General features: G+C 34.6%; 1 protein-coding gene and 1 non-coding gene across 3 annotated transcripts; one reads left to right on the top strand and one right to left on the bottom strand.

Annotated features, from left to right (window-relative positions):
• Positions 1–1,514: 1,514 nt before the first annotated feature.
• On the bottom strand, positions 1,515–1,587 carry TRNAT-UGU (transfer RNA threonine (anticodon UGU)). Its single transcript has one exon. It is a non-coding gene; the product is annotated as a tRNA-Thr (tRNA).
• A 7,083-nt stretch (positions 1,588–8,670) lies between these two features.
• On the top strand, positions 8,671–12,874 carry LOC138700223 (cytochrome c). Of its 2 annotated transcripts, none has more exons than XM_069826686.1 (4): positions 8,671–8,995; positions 9,422–9,484; positions 9,972–10,113; positions 12,324–12,874. In XM_069826686.1, the coding sequence occupies exons 2-4, from the start codon at positions 9,446–9,448 to the stop codon at positions 12,467–12,469; spliced, it is 327 nt and encodes a 108-aa protein (XP_069682787.1). In that variant the 5' UTR covers positions 8,671–8,995; positions 9,422–9,445; the 3' UTR covers positions 12,470–12,874. The 2 variants fall into 2 exon arrangements, with proteins under 2 accessions (XP_069682787.1, XP_069682788.1); XM_069826687.1 differs by having other exon boundaries at positions 8,903–8,991.
• The last annotated feature ends 117 nt before the right edge of the window (positions 12,875–12,991 follow it).

The raw sequence follows: 12,991 nt of genomic DNA on the forward strand, positions 1-12,991 counted from the left end.
CAGTATTTATTGATTTATTAATTCCAACAAAATCGCGACAGAAGTATGAAGAGGAATATGAGAAGTTTCAACAGTGGTGTACGAAAAAAAAAAAGTAGAGAATGTTTCTGAAAAGGTTATGCAGACATATTTTTCAATGAAAAGAGAAAGGCTTGATAATGGTGAGTCTGTCTTCTCTTCAAAAAATATATACAGTATATTGTAATTAGAGTTGGTGGTACCACAATAAAAGACCGTGCAGGGAGAAGATATCTTACAAACTAAAATGCTTGTTTGTTATTGTGTTTCAGTAAAGTTTTATTTTTTGTATCCTCTTATCCGGCTTTTTTCTGTTTCGACTATGTCCCAATCTTGTGGGTGAAGGACAATCAGGGTTCTACTATAGCAGTAATTAAAATAAATAAGCTAGGTACGTTCGAAAGTGTAAAATTTAATTTCATAAGTGAGTGAATAATGAACGCCAGCAAGCTACAAAACGGTTAGGGTACTATTACACTGACGTGCACATTTCTATATGTTCTTGTCATTTTTTAATACAAGAGAAATCATCTCGAAGGCTAAACACCATAATACAATGTGCATAACAAGTAACAGCTTCTGTCACCGACATTCAAAGCAAGGGGTTTTCTTTTGATCCTAGGGCGTGAGTTAGAAACCTAGCAGGGCTGATTAGGTTTTCCCCCTCATCGAGTTTCGCCAATTGTAAGGCGTATGTCAGGTAATGTCTGGTGAGTTCTCGGGTTTCATGTCAACATCACGAGTATCATTAATTTCAATGACGCTAAATAACTTCGTCACGGTCGGCCACGGGGTTTGACCTCCGGAATGCGAGGCTCCAAACTCTACCGCCAGAACCAACTCGCTCGTCATTATTATTATTATTATTATTATTATTATTACTATTGCATTTGAGTCATTTCGAATGTATCTTGTGATTCATTGTAATTAATTTTGATTCAATATGAAACTCAGATATTTAATTAACTTCAGTATATTGTAACACAGCAATATTTTTGTATTAATAAGTAAAACATTTAGGCCTACAAGACTTGAACAAATTTATTTTCCTGAATACCGTAAATAATAGCCTACACTGTAGGCTTAATAGTGATTTTTTTTTGCAATCAACGATTATTTTAATGGCAATGAATAAGTTGAACAAATTCATTCAGCACCGCACAGCACTGGCCCTTCCCCATTTACATCATTCACTTCCAACAGCAATACTAAATACCTACTCATTCACACGAAGTTGGATTTCTATTGCGCCGACGCGAAGTAGCCAACTCAATACCGTAAATTTAAAGTCTGCTCACTAGAGGCGCCACTATCCAGGACCTCGGACAACTCTATCTTGCGGAGAACGTGCCGAACAAAGGTATTGTGCAAGAGAGTTAGTCAACTTGTGACATTGAAACTAATCGATTATGTAAAAGTCGTACATGAATTGAATTTTCTTATATAATTTTGTTATTATTGAATGGTAGAAAAATAAAATTGAATATAAAAACTTTAGCCCCCAGGGAGGATCGAACTCCCGACCCCTGGTTTACAAGACCAGTGCTCTAACCACTGAGCTATGGAGGCTCCACACGTACACGTGCCGTTAGTAGTGTATACATTATACGCTTTGTTATATTAAATATTACGTAAGCTTCTAATTTTTTTTGTGTATTTTGCGTGACTTCGATATTATATACGAAAATTAGTGTCAGATGTGACTATGCACCACATCTTTACATTTCCGATCTATGAAGATAAGTATAATTATATAGGTCTACCAAATTCACACCAACACTCATGATGTTTCCACTTAAATGGTGATAAAATACCGTTCTGAATTTAACTCTAAGTAATATAGAATATATATAATTATATTAATTATAAAAGTCTTACAAAATGATTATACTACTCTGGTTACCTACTTATTCTGAACACACACACACACACACATGTGCAAGTATTTTTCATTTTGGGGGGGAAGGCATTAGGAAATGACTTATTCAAGATGGGGAAGTTTTCTTTCTGCTACCCAAAACTGTCAAAATTATTATAGAAGTAGATTATCAGTAATCAAATCAAATGTTCCTAATATTAAATATCAGTAATTATTAGCATATGATTCATTTTGCAGTTGTGCATCATGTACTGGGTATACGTGAAAAAAACAACTTACAGATAAATTCTAGAGAATATTTAACAAAAGTGAAAAATAAACATTGTTACCTGGTTGGGTTTTTACCGAGGTTTCCCCAACCATAAGGCAAATGCCGGGTAATCTTTTGGCGAATCCTCGGGCCTCACATCATCTCACTACAGCTCGCCAAAATATTGTTAAAAATTGTAGAAAATTACAAAATTGTGAAACTATAAAAATTGTAAAATATTGTAAAAATTGTAATTGTAATATTGTAAATTTTTTTATTTGTTCCACCATCTTAAAGCTTTATTGCTCATGTAAGATCTATGGAATATAATAAATGAAATGAAAAAAATGAATAAAAAAAAAAGAAGTTAGCTTATGCTAAGCGGTATTATGAGAAGCTGTGAAGTAATTGCTGTGAATACGGGTTAACTAACGAACGCATAGAGAATTATAAATAGATATGGACACTTCGCGACGGTACCTTTGATGTATCATGACTGATTTCAATGACCTTCAAACCAGCTTGAGCGTGAGATTCAGCTTTTTTTCCTAGAGTTGGCTCTGACATCACACCAGCTAGCAGTCGATACAGCGGAAATATAAGAGACATACAATTAATACATTCAGGTACATTATGTACTCAAAATAAATTGAACCGATGAAATAATAAATCCGTCATTATCTGTAATGTCTAGACTCTAGAATTTCTTTATAATGAGGGTTGAGTCGTTGACCCCATCAACAATATTTTAAAATATTGTAATGATTTGATACCAATGACAATGGAAAAACAAAACTCCTATGAGAAGTACAACCATACGCTTCTTATAGAAATATTAAACGAATTTGATACATCATTTTAAAAATATTTTATTATATATATAAAACATAAAAATTATTGTTACCGTTAGTTTATCACTGAGAAATAAGAAATAGCTGTTAATTTGAATTTATTGGAAGCAAAGTCGTTACTGGATTATGCAACAAGGTAGGCGATATTTGGATCCTGTGTCTCAACTCTTGTATTCAATTAATATGGGTATTATCAAGGAAGTCTAGCGTGTGCTCGATTGCACTAACCTCTAGCGCTTTAAAGTGGAACTAAACGCCGATGGAGCGCATTAACACAGAAAGACAACAGGAAAATTCGCTCAGTGTCTATTCTATATAATCCCTATTCGCTGGGTTAACTAACCTACGGAAGTTTCTCCTATCCCCTGCTGGCGCTTTCCTACATTTTAGTGTCATTCATTCCTCATTATTAAATTTGACTTTTCTACTTCAACTCCAAGTAAGGGTTGTCAGAATGCGATGAGTCCCAGTCGCCGATTTGCAAGTTGCGAGTCTAAAGTCGCCTTAATTGTAATTCCAATATTCTATCGTCTTTAATTTTTCGGATTTGGAATTGGATGCAAAGCAATTTATTGGTGATTTAAATTCAAAGCAATTCTCCTGGACTTTACTATATATTTCTCATATTTGTTGTTTTCTCCTATTATTTCATTAATATTATTAGCAGTTAGCACTAGCAGAATAATAGACTACCGTAAAACAATCATAAAACAAACGAACCGCGAACCACAGTATTATCACAGTCTAGTATACAGGGTGGAACATAAGGTAGTACATAAATTTTAGGATGTGATTCCTTAAAATATAACGAACGAAAAAGTCTAATACCATTTTGCTCATTTTTGCGAAGTTTCTGAAGAAATAATACTTTTATGCCGACATTTCGATCGCGAATTTTACGAATACTGTTTAAAATACGGTTTAATTTCTTGTATAACAACGAAGAGAACGTTTGTTATGTTCATATTGCAGCAGTATTTTAATTAGAAAATTCACAGGTAACGAATTAATCGATTGAAGAAACATTGGAAACATTCATTGTCGAGTCACGTACAGAAGGTCTAAAAATCTGGCATCGCTGTCGAGACGGCAGACGGTTTGCGTAGTACTCGCAAATGATCAGCTATTGTATGTTTATATTGCATTAGTGTGCATTTGGACATACAGTATAACTGTTACACAGCTACGTCATAGTTTCGTCATTACTTCATTACGAAAGGCAATAGAATAACTGGGGTTCTCTATTGCAGCCAACAGTGAGCGCTAGTATGCCGCACTAAGTACCTACAGTATATAGAAACTGGACATGGTCGATTACCATGCTATATTTTGATCAAAGAGCAATATTATTGTAATTATTCTATACTCTTTGGATACGAACAGCTGTTAAAGGGGCGGCCATTTCTTCTCTATAACAAGGGGTTTTGTGTATAACTATTTGCAAAGCAATTTCCATCTATAGTTACAGGCTGTTTATACATCCATCGCTTATGCATGGTTTATTAGTAACGTTTCCTGTCCCAACTTTGCATAAGTCTCATATAAAAACTATATAAAAGGTTTACTGTATTAGTAAGACCTACAGGGTGTAACAAAAATGTATGTCAAAACGTTAGAGAAACATTTCTCACATGTAGAAGATGAAAATAGGTATGTTACATGAACATGAGTCCGGAAACGCTTCATTTCCTTCTTAAATTTCGTCTTCTACAACTCTGCTTACATTGTATAGGTCTAATAGTGGCGACTGCCGTCATAGCTATTGCATAACAATAAACCCATACCAGAACAATCTCATTACACGTAAACTCTCTTGTTTATTTCTGGTTAGAATTTTTTTAGTAGGTTATTTTACGACATTTTATCAACATCTTAGGTTATTTAGCGTCTGAATGAGATGAAGGTGATAATGCCGGTGAAATGAGTCCGGAGACCAACACCGAAAGTTACCCAGCATTTGCTCATATTGGGTTGAGGGAAAACCCCGGAAAAAAACTCAACCAGGTAACTTGCCCCGACCGGGAATCGAACCCGGGCCATTTGGTTTCGCGGTCAGACGCGCTGACCGTTACTCCACAGATTTGGACTGGTTAGAATGTAATTACCTACACGCAAATGGCGGTGGCGGTGATGTACCGTACATTCTCTTACTGTGTGTTTCCTACATTTCTAGTGCTCAGTGTTATAGTGAGGGGTGTAATGTACACAACATCTGTGATGGCACTCCACACAAAAGAAAATAACTTTCGTATCTTACAATGTAACTAGAGTTTAGAAAAAATAACTTTAACAAGAAAAAGAAAGTGTTTCCGGACCCATGTTCATATAACATATTTTCATTCTCTATGTGAGGAAGTTTCCCTGAAGTTATGACATACCTTTTTGTTACATTCTGTATACTGTATAGGCTACATATTGCCTATGCTCTTATTTACAAAGCAAAGGATAACTCCTTGGTTTTATTTTAAACGAAGTCATTAACTAGCTCGTCTTTTATTTCAGTGTTTATAAAAGAGGACTACTTTAATATTTGGAGTACAGATCTCACATTTTGTCTTTAGTAGACTCCTCTATTATTATTATTATTATTATTATTATTATTATTATTATTATTATTATCAAATTTTAAATTACTCCTCTGGGAGAGTTAAAAACCGATAAACAATACAAATTTCATAAATTTTACCAGCTGAACTAACATAGTAATACCACAGACTAGTAAGTTATATATAGTCACGAACTCAATACTAACCACTAGGATCGCTTCTATCGCCTCATTACAGACAATGCGAAATAGTACCTGCACAGTCTATTGTTCCTAGTACCCTCATAAACTCAAGCTTCGTGACTGTATATACTATTATATACTATACCAGGGCTGGGCACCTAGAGTGAATTCTACTCTCTCACGGGGAGCCATATGACTTCTTTCTTCCCCGTCGAACACCGCGCAGCGTTGATTTAGTTACGGATGAATATTAAACGTCCCCGTGTAGAGTTTGGATTCGCTCCCGGTGCCCAGTCCTGTACTAGACTGTGGTAATACACTAGATCTAGCGAGAAAACCGTTGAATTAGCAACAATGAAAAGAATTGAAACTGCATTCAACAGCAGTGAGTAGTAGACAAAAATACCTGCAACAATGCAACATCAAGAACACCTGCAGACAAGCACCGAAAAGGGACGACCGGAAATGCCATGGAGACATATTCGGAGGTCGGATATGAGAGGTTCTCATGTATTTAAAATAAAATTGGGCTTAAGTGCACAATACCGGAGCGGGCGTGTGGTAATTGCGTAGAAGACGCCAGCTGTTTACATATGCCACTTTTTAACTACTCTTACATCTCATAGACATTACTGTTAACTCGGATATTTTTATATATGTTTGTTAAGCATTATGTTGGTGTTTGACGGTTCAGGAATAATATAGAAGGGTTATGGCGAAGGTATCTTGGGGACAGCTGGAGCTTGCCCCCGCTATAAGCCCTCGGTTGTATCGTAAATGCAATGAATATCGTCTTTACGGGTAGAGGAAGCATTGACGCACAAATATATATAGATAATATGTAATTTTAGTGCTAGATAATATGTCATTTTAGTCCTCACCTTATAGGCTATCTAATTCGCGTCTTCATTCGTATTTTTGAACTGTCAATGTGACGTTTTGAAGTAATAAAACACTATTAACATTAACCTATACGGATATCGTTCGTAAAATTGAAGTAAATATTGCACTGACGGTTCACTGCTCACTGTTTACTGTTGATTTCACTCAATGCTGGTTAACTGTCTCGTGTTACGGGAACGTCTGCCTAAACCCTGGTTTCAATACTCAGAATTAACATCGTTGTTGATGCCATCTAGTGTGGGGTTTCTATTAATGAAGGTGTATTTATGTTGGAGATAGAGAGGTTGTTCTTTCAACTTGGTTTTGTAACATAGTGGTTAAGGTACTGAAGCTACTGGTGTGTCGAGTTGAAGGATCGAATACCGCTTAGGAGGGGTAAGTAATTTAAAAAAAAGATTCAATATGCATTGTAGTCGGCTTAATGTAGTTTAAATATAAGTAATGTGTAAAATAAGTGACATAGCCTAAGACGTAAAATAGATGATAAGATATGACAGATAGAAGAGGAGGAAAAGAGAACAGGAGTGTAATTTCTTTTTTATTTCCGAGTAAATTCCCCGCTCCGGTATTGCACTTGTTACTAAAATTGCATACCGGCAATAAAATGAGTCTCCGTAAATCAAGAAAAATATAGAATGACACGTAACATTACTGAAGTTAGGGTGACCAGATATACTCCTTCAGAGGTAATTTGCTAGGAGACGTCGTTGCATATAGACCACGGTTAAACGAAGTATTTTCCCTGGACCAAAAATACAAGATGCGTTGCTCGTTTCACCTTATTATGAATGTCGAGGAAAGTGTCTTATTTTAGGTTATAATTCAGAACTTGTTCAATTTAATAAGATGTTTAGGATTAAGTTACTGTAAAACTGGCCTATGTGCAACGACGTCTCCTAGAAAATTACCATTCTTTCCTCTCTAAAAAAACTCCATTCTACTCTTTTCCTTATTTTTTACTTTCATTTGACATTTGACGTATTTCCTAATTGAATTTCTTGTAATTTTAAAACTCCGAATACAAGGAATGTAGTTAAAAGTTAAACATAATCAAATCTTAAATGTGTTTAGATGCTGAGGTATGAGTCATTCAGTTAATTCTGACGTTACTTGATGCAACAGGTAATCGTGAATTTCACTGTGTCACTAGTGAATGGTGGTAATAAAGGCCTAACGCACCTGTGAATTATTTAATTATTCCACAATAAATCATGTCGCTAGAAGTTACGAAAAGGCGAAAAATATGTTGGCAGCCCTCAGAGGAAAAATGTGTGGTTCGCAACTTGACTGTGAATGCCACGCTCTATTGTGCAGTTCACTTATCAGTTGAAAGAGGCTGTTTAGATGTAATGAAATGCAAATCTTTGAAGTGGCTCTTACTGGCAGTTATATTGTATGTTTATATTTTATTTTATATATTTTTATTAATAAGGAAATGAAATGCTAAATACTTATTTTTAGGCTATAATGGTAGCAATTCTCAAAATTCCTCCCCTATTTTCGTACAGTACAATGTTTTGTGCGTGCGCAACTGTACCCTATAGCTATATATTCTTTTCAGTGAACAAATTTCTGGTCACCCTACTTAAGTGAAAAATGGTAGACAGTATAATTCTCTTGTATACACTTACACTAAAATTCCACTACTGTGTCATGTTTTAATTTTGGTTCTTCTTTGTCCAACCCTTACGAATTACGAGCACATGTTTTTGAAAATTGCTGTACACAAAGCGAAGATTATTGACACTAACCTCTAGCAGTAACCTATCCAACAAGTGCATCAGACTTGCTCTAACGATGGAGTCGAGATTCTCGTTCTCCTATGCATACATCTATCCTGATCATATAGCACTAATTTAATTCACAAAATCCCTGACATATCAATGATTGTGTGAAAAATAACCACTTCGTATTAACTCACGCCTACCCAACTTCATTTGTACAGAATCACGTGGTGCATTTCATTTCACCAATAAGAAAATACCTACATAGGTCACATTCAAAGATGTTAAACCACACAGATAAAAATACTTATTGTAAAAGAGTCTATAGCGAAACAAATTTAATAAACATTATTTTGTCTTCTGTAACGAAATATTTTCTAACAAACTCTCTTTGTGTAAAAACTGTTTATTAAATGAAAATGCATACATAGTGGCTAGTGACTGCGGCGTAAGTTTGCTGTTTATCCATATGTGATCCGGGACCTTATCAACCATATTCATAGCAGCCTTCGATATCAGAGCTATTTCCTCCTCCGAGACTATCGATATGTCGAACGTTGCGATTCCACTGACTATCGATCAAAGGTACAGCCTCTCATTTTCCTTTCCGCCGAGACTAAGGATAGAGGTCAAAGCGCGTAGGTAATTTTCTTCATTTTTAACAGGTTTTATCAATTAACCTATGCTATATTATTGCAGAAAACAACGTACATACACTTGTTAGCTTATTGTTATTGTTAGTTTATTCAGAGGTGTAATTTGTTCAGATATTGCAACACATGAAAGTGATGAAACTTCGGTGTTCACACATGACTATAGTTACAGCATAAGGAAAACTGGCATGTATAAATTGTATAATAGGATTTAAAATGTTATTTTTGTGATATACGAGTAGATTTTAATAGAACTAGTACTTCTTAATCATGTGTGAACATTATGTAATAGCTGTTGGCACTGGTCCAATTCGATCACCCAGTTCGGTGATGACGAGTGGCTGGGATGTTAAATAGGCGTGAATTCGATAATTTTCTCTTAGTCACATTTTATAATCCTACTCTTGTTTCATAGGTACAACCCCAGTAGCTACAAAAGATGGGAGTGCCTGATGGAGATGCCGAGAAAGGAAAGAAAGTGAGTACTTTTTAATTTTGTGTGCTCTGTTAAATTACTTGGTAGGACTACGTGCAATAGGACATACTGCATAAAAATTATATTAATGTATTGAAATAGGAACAGCTATAATGAACCACGATAATGTGTACTTACAATGTTTTATCACAGATTTGGTCTACTGTAAAGTACTAATTTTTTACTTCAATTGTATTGTATTTTTGGTCCAGGGAATACTCTTCTTTTTACGAAAAAGACTAGTTTTTTATTCACTGATTTAAAGTACCACCGTTGCTCACTGTAGGATAGCTCAAAGTGTAAATATTTGTGCAGTTTGCGGAATATTGAAGGAGTTTCAATTTGGTTTCCAATGACATAATATGTTTTTGATAATTACTTTGCCTTGTATAGTATAGTTGAGGAAAATTCGTCACAGATTCGAAAGAAGAACGTGATATTTGAGCCTGGTAAAGCATCCAATTTGTAATAAATATTGTGTTTGTTTTAGGTTTTCGTCCAGAGATGTGCTCAATGTCATACTGTAGAAGCAAGTGGCAAACATAAAACTGGACCGAATCTCCACGGGCTCTTCGGACGCAAAACCGGACAAGCACCTGGTTTTGTGTATACAGATGCAAATAAGGCCAAGGGTATGTAAGGAAGTCATGGGGTACACTTGTTCGAAACGGGAACCAATAACTTATCAATGTGTGCAGTAGTGTATATCCGAACACCAAGTTTGCTCATTTCATAGGATAATTACTGCTAGATTGAAAGACTTTGTAAGAAAGCAAAAATTCTTGACTCACATATCATAAATGTAGGTACTAGAACAATTAATTATTAACTAGGATTTCATATTGTGTATCTTTATATATACCAATTTCATGTCACCAGATTCATTAAATATAAAATAATGTTGAACACGTTATAGTTGCTAATGTAATCTATACAAACGCACACTTAATTATATGATGAAAATGATATCACCTCATGTAGCTCATAGATTCCTCTAGTCTGAGATCCAGAAAGAATTGATCGTGATGATGAAATTACGTTTTTGTATTATGTAACTGAATGATGCCATGCCATCTTGCTAACGACAATGATATAATGAGGGATTACGATTCACTTCTTGTGTAACAAACTGGAAAGCATAACACATGGTGTTAAATGGAGTTACATACCAACTTAACGAATTTGCCAATGTTAAACTTTTCCTTCCTATCACGAGAAGTTTCAGATCATGTGTCCAACCTAGACCAATGTAATTGCAGTGCCTTTTTTCTTTTTTTAATTCGCTTTCTTTTGTCATTTCGCGGGAATAAACAAAAGAGTTTCAAATATCCATGGGCGTAAAATATAACCAAAAACAAACTGTGAACCTTATTAGTAATATGAACAATATTTTGAGGCTGTAAGAGCACGTTCGAAAATGCATGATAAAAGCCAAGCAGGTTTTAACATTCCTTCTTTGAAAGAAAAAGCCTGGACATTTGTCGCAGAGGCAATAAATGGTAAGTTTTACGTAATAATTATTAATTATTTAGTAAGTAAAATTAAAATATGTTAATAGTCTGAGATTAGTGATGTAATTGTAGCCTGCCTATGCCCGTCAGTTTATTAAAATATAGGATATTTACCTTAAGTAATCAGTAATTAGAGAATATTAGGTTAAAGTATAGAGTCCGAGGTGGTCTGTAGGCCCTTTTTGCGTTGTTTTCTAGGAACATCTCTAGAAACATCTGAAGAAAGGGATAATTTGAATTCCTATACTTGTGTTTATGCTGTTCATGATTGTTATTGTGAGCATGGTTGGGATTGTAATGTTTGGGATTTAAAATAATTTTTTTTTTTCTTTTTTTTTTTTTTTCAATTTCTGTCTCTATACTCCCCTCATCTAAATTTGACAAGGCAGAGCTCAGGACTAATGTACATAAAACACTATGGTAGTCAACATGTTAATCACCACCATTTGTGTACGAATAATGAATTCATTGTCACGTTCGTTTCTCCTATGTTTTATCACAGCTGGTTGGATTTGAAATTACTTTTGTTTTAAACACATCATAAAATTTCGGTTGAAATTAAATAAAGATTTTTCATTTTCGTGCATAATTAATATAATATACCATCATTAAGATATTTGAAACATCAGATTTCTTTCCTTCAAGTACTCCTGTGCATGAAGGCATTAAGGCGTGGTGTTACAAAGGTTGTAGTACAATTCTATGGCTAAAGTAATAAAAATAAGATGAGGTGAGGAGAAAGAGACATCTAGTAGAAAAATTAGTAAATCCGTATTTATTTTCCATAGGTTTTGTTTCCATAGTTACTTTAGAGCATCATTGATAGAGTCAGACTGAATTGTAAACACTACAGTAACTTGCTTGATTTCTTTTCATCAATTCTCGTAATGCTACTGAGTGCATTCCAATTCTGGCTTAATAGAGCTTCATAATTCAGCGTAGTGATGACTAGAATTACATCTGTTGTATGGCCGACATTGTTACCCAAATTGTTTTTGTTTTCATATAGCAGTACATCTAAAGAAAATTTTCCTTCGCTATAAAACCCTCCAGAAGGTTTGAATAAATTAGTACAGCAATATAACTTTTACTATGTGTTCTGTATCATTATTCCTTTATTGGAGTTTCTTTCAGACTTAATTTGTTTCAGATTTTAAACATTTTTTTTCTTTCCTGTTAAAGTTACTGAGTATACATTCGAATTAAAAAGCAGTGTTTTAAGATGTTAGGCCATTTTCGTATCATGATGCTATATTTAAGTTTTATGTTTCTGAGTAAAATTGACAAATACAATCTTCATTATATCTTGACTTCTTACGATATTCTTTTAGGAATTACCTGGAATAAGGATACGTTATTCGTCTACCTGGAGAACCCTAAGAAGTATATTCCTGGTACAAAGATGGTGTTTGCTGGTATCAAGAAACCACAGGAACGAGCAGATTTGATTGCGTACCTAGAACAATCGACAAAGTAGATCCCCAATTATATATACTTAAGTAGTGATATTGATCCACTTGGGGACGTGGACTAAACAAGAACTTAGTGTCTAGATTGTGATTTGAAGAAGATGGTGCGTCCTCAAGACAAACTCTTTTTGAGCACCTTTACTTGACAAATTTTAAAACTCTCGTGTACAGTTCTAACTTATTTGGCTGTTTGTCTGTGCTGGCCACTGTTAAAACAGGCTGTTATATAGTATTTTTTTGTGTCGTGTGACACAAGAATTTGTTTGTTGATGTAAAAAGAAGTTGTAATAAATGTGCTACAAATGGAGAAAAAAAATAATTGTGGCATTAATAAGTATTTTTATGTTTAAAATGTCTGTTGTACTTCTCCTAATACTGGGTGCAAATAAAGATAGTCTGGCATTGTGAATAAAGTTTATTGTGCAATATTTTGTGGCACTTGTGCCAAAAGTGTTATGCAATAAATATTATCTCTAGGTTTATTGATTTACAGTGCGACAACTGTTAAAGAATAAATATAATGAAAAATG

This window comes from Periplaneta americana, chromosome 5 (genome assembly GCF_040183065.1).
Source record: "Periplaneta americana isolate PAMFEO1 chromosome 5, P.americana_PAMFEO1_priV1, whole genome shotgun sequence".
NCBI lineage: Eukaryota > Metazoa > Arthropoda > Insecta > Blattodea > Blattidae > Periplaneta > Periplaneta americana.

Coding starts and splice junctions, on each gene's coding strand:
- LOC138700223 (XM_069826686.1), top strand. CDS start 9,446: ATGGGAGTGCCTGATGGAGATGCCGAGAAAGGAAAGAAA. Junction 9,485..9,971: donor ATGCCGAGAAAGGAAAGAAA/GTGAGTACTTTT, acceptor TGTTTGTTTTAG/GTTTTCGTCCAGAGATGTGC. Junction 10,114..12,323: donor AGATGCAAATAAGGCCAAGG/GTATGTAAGGAA, acceptor ATATTCTTTTAG/GAATTACCTGGAATAAGGAT.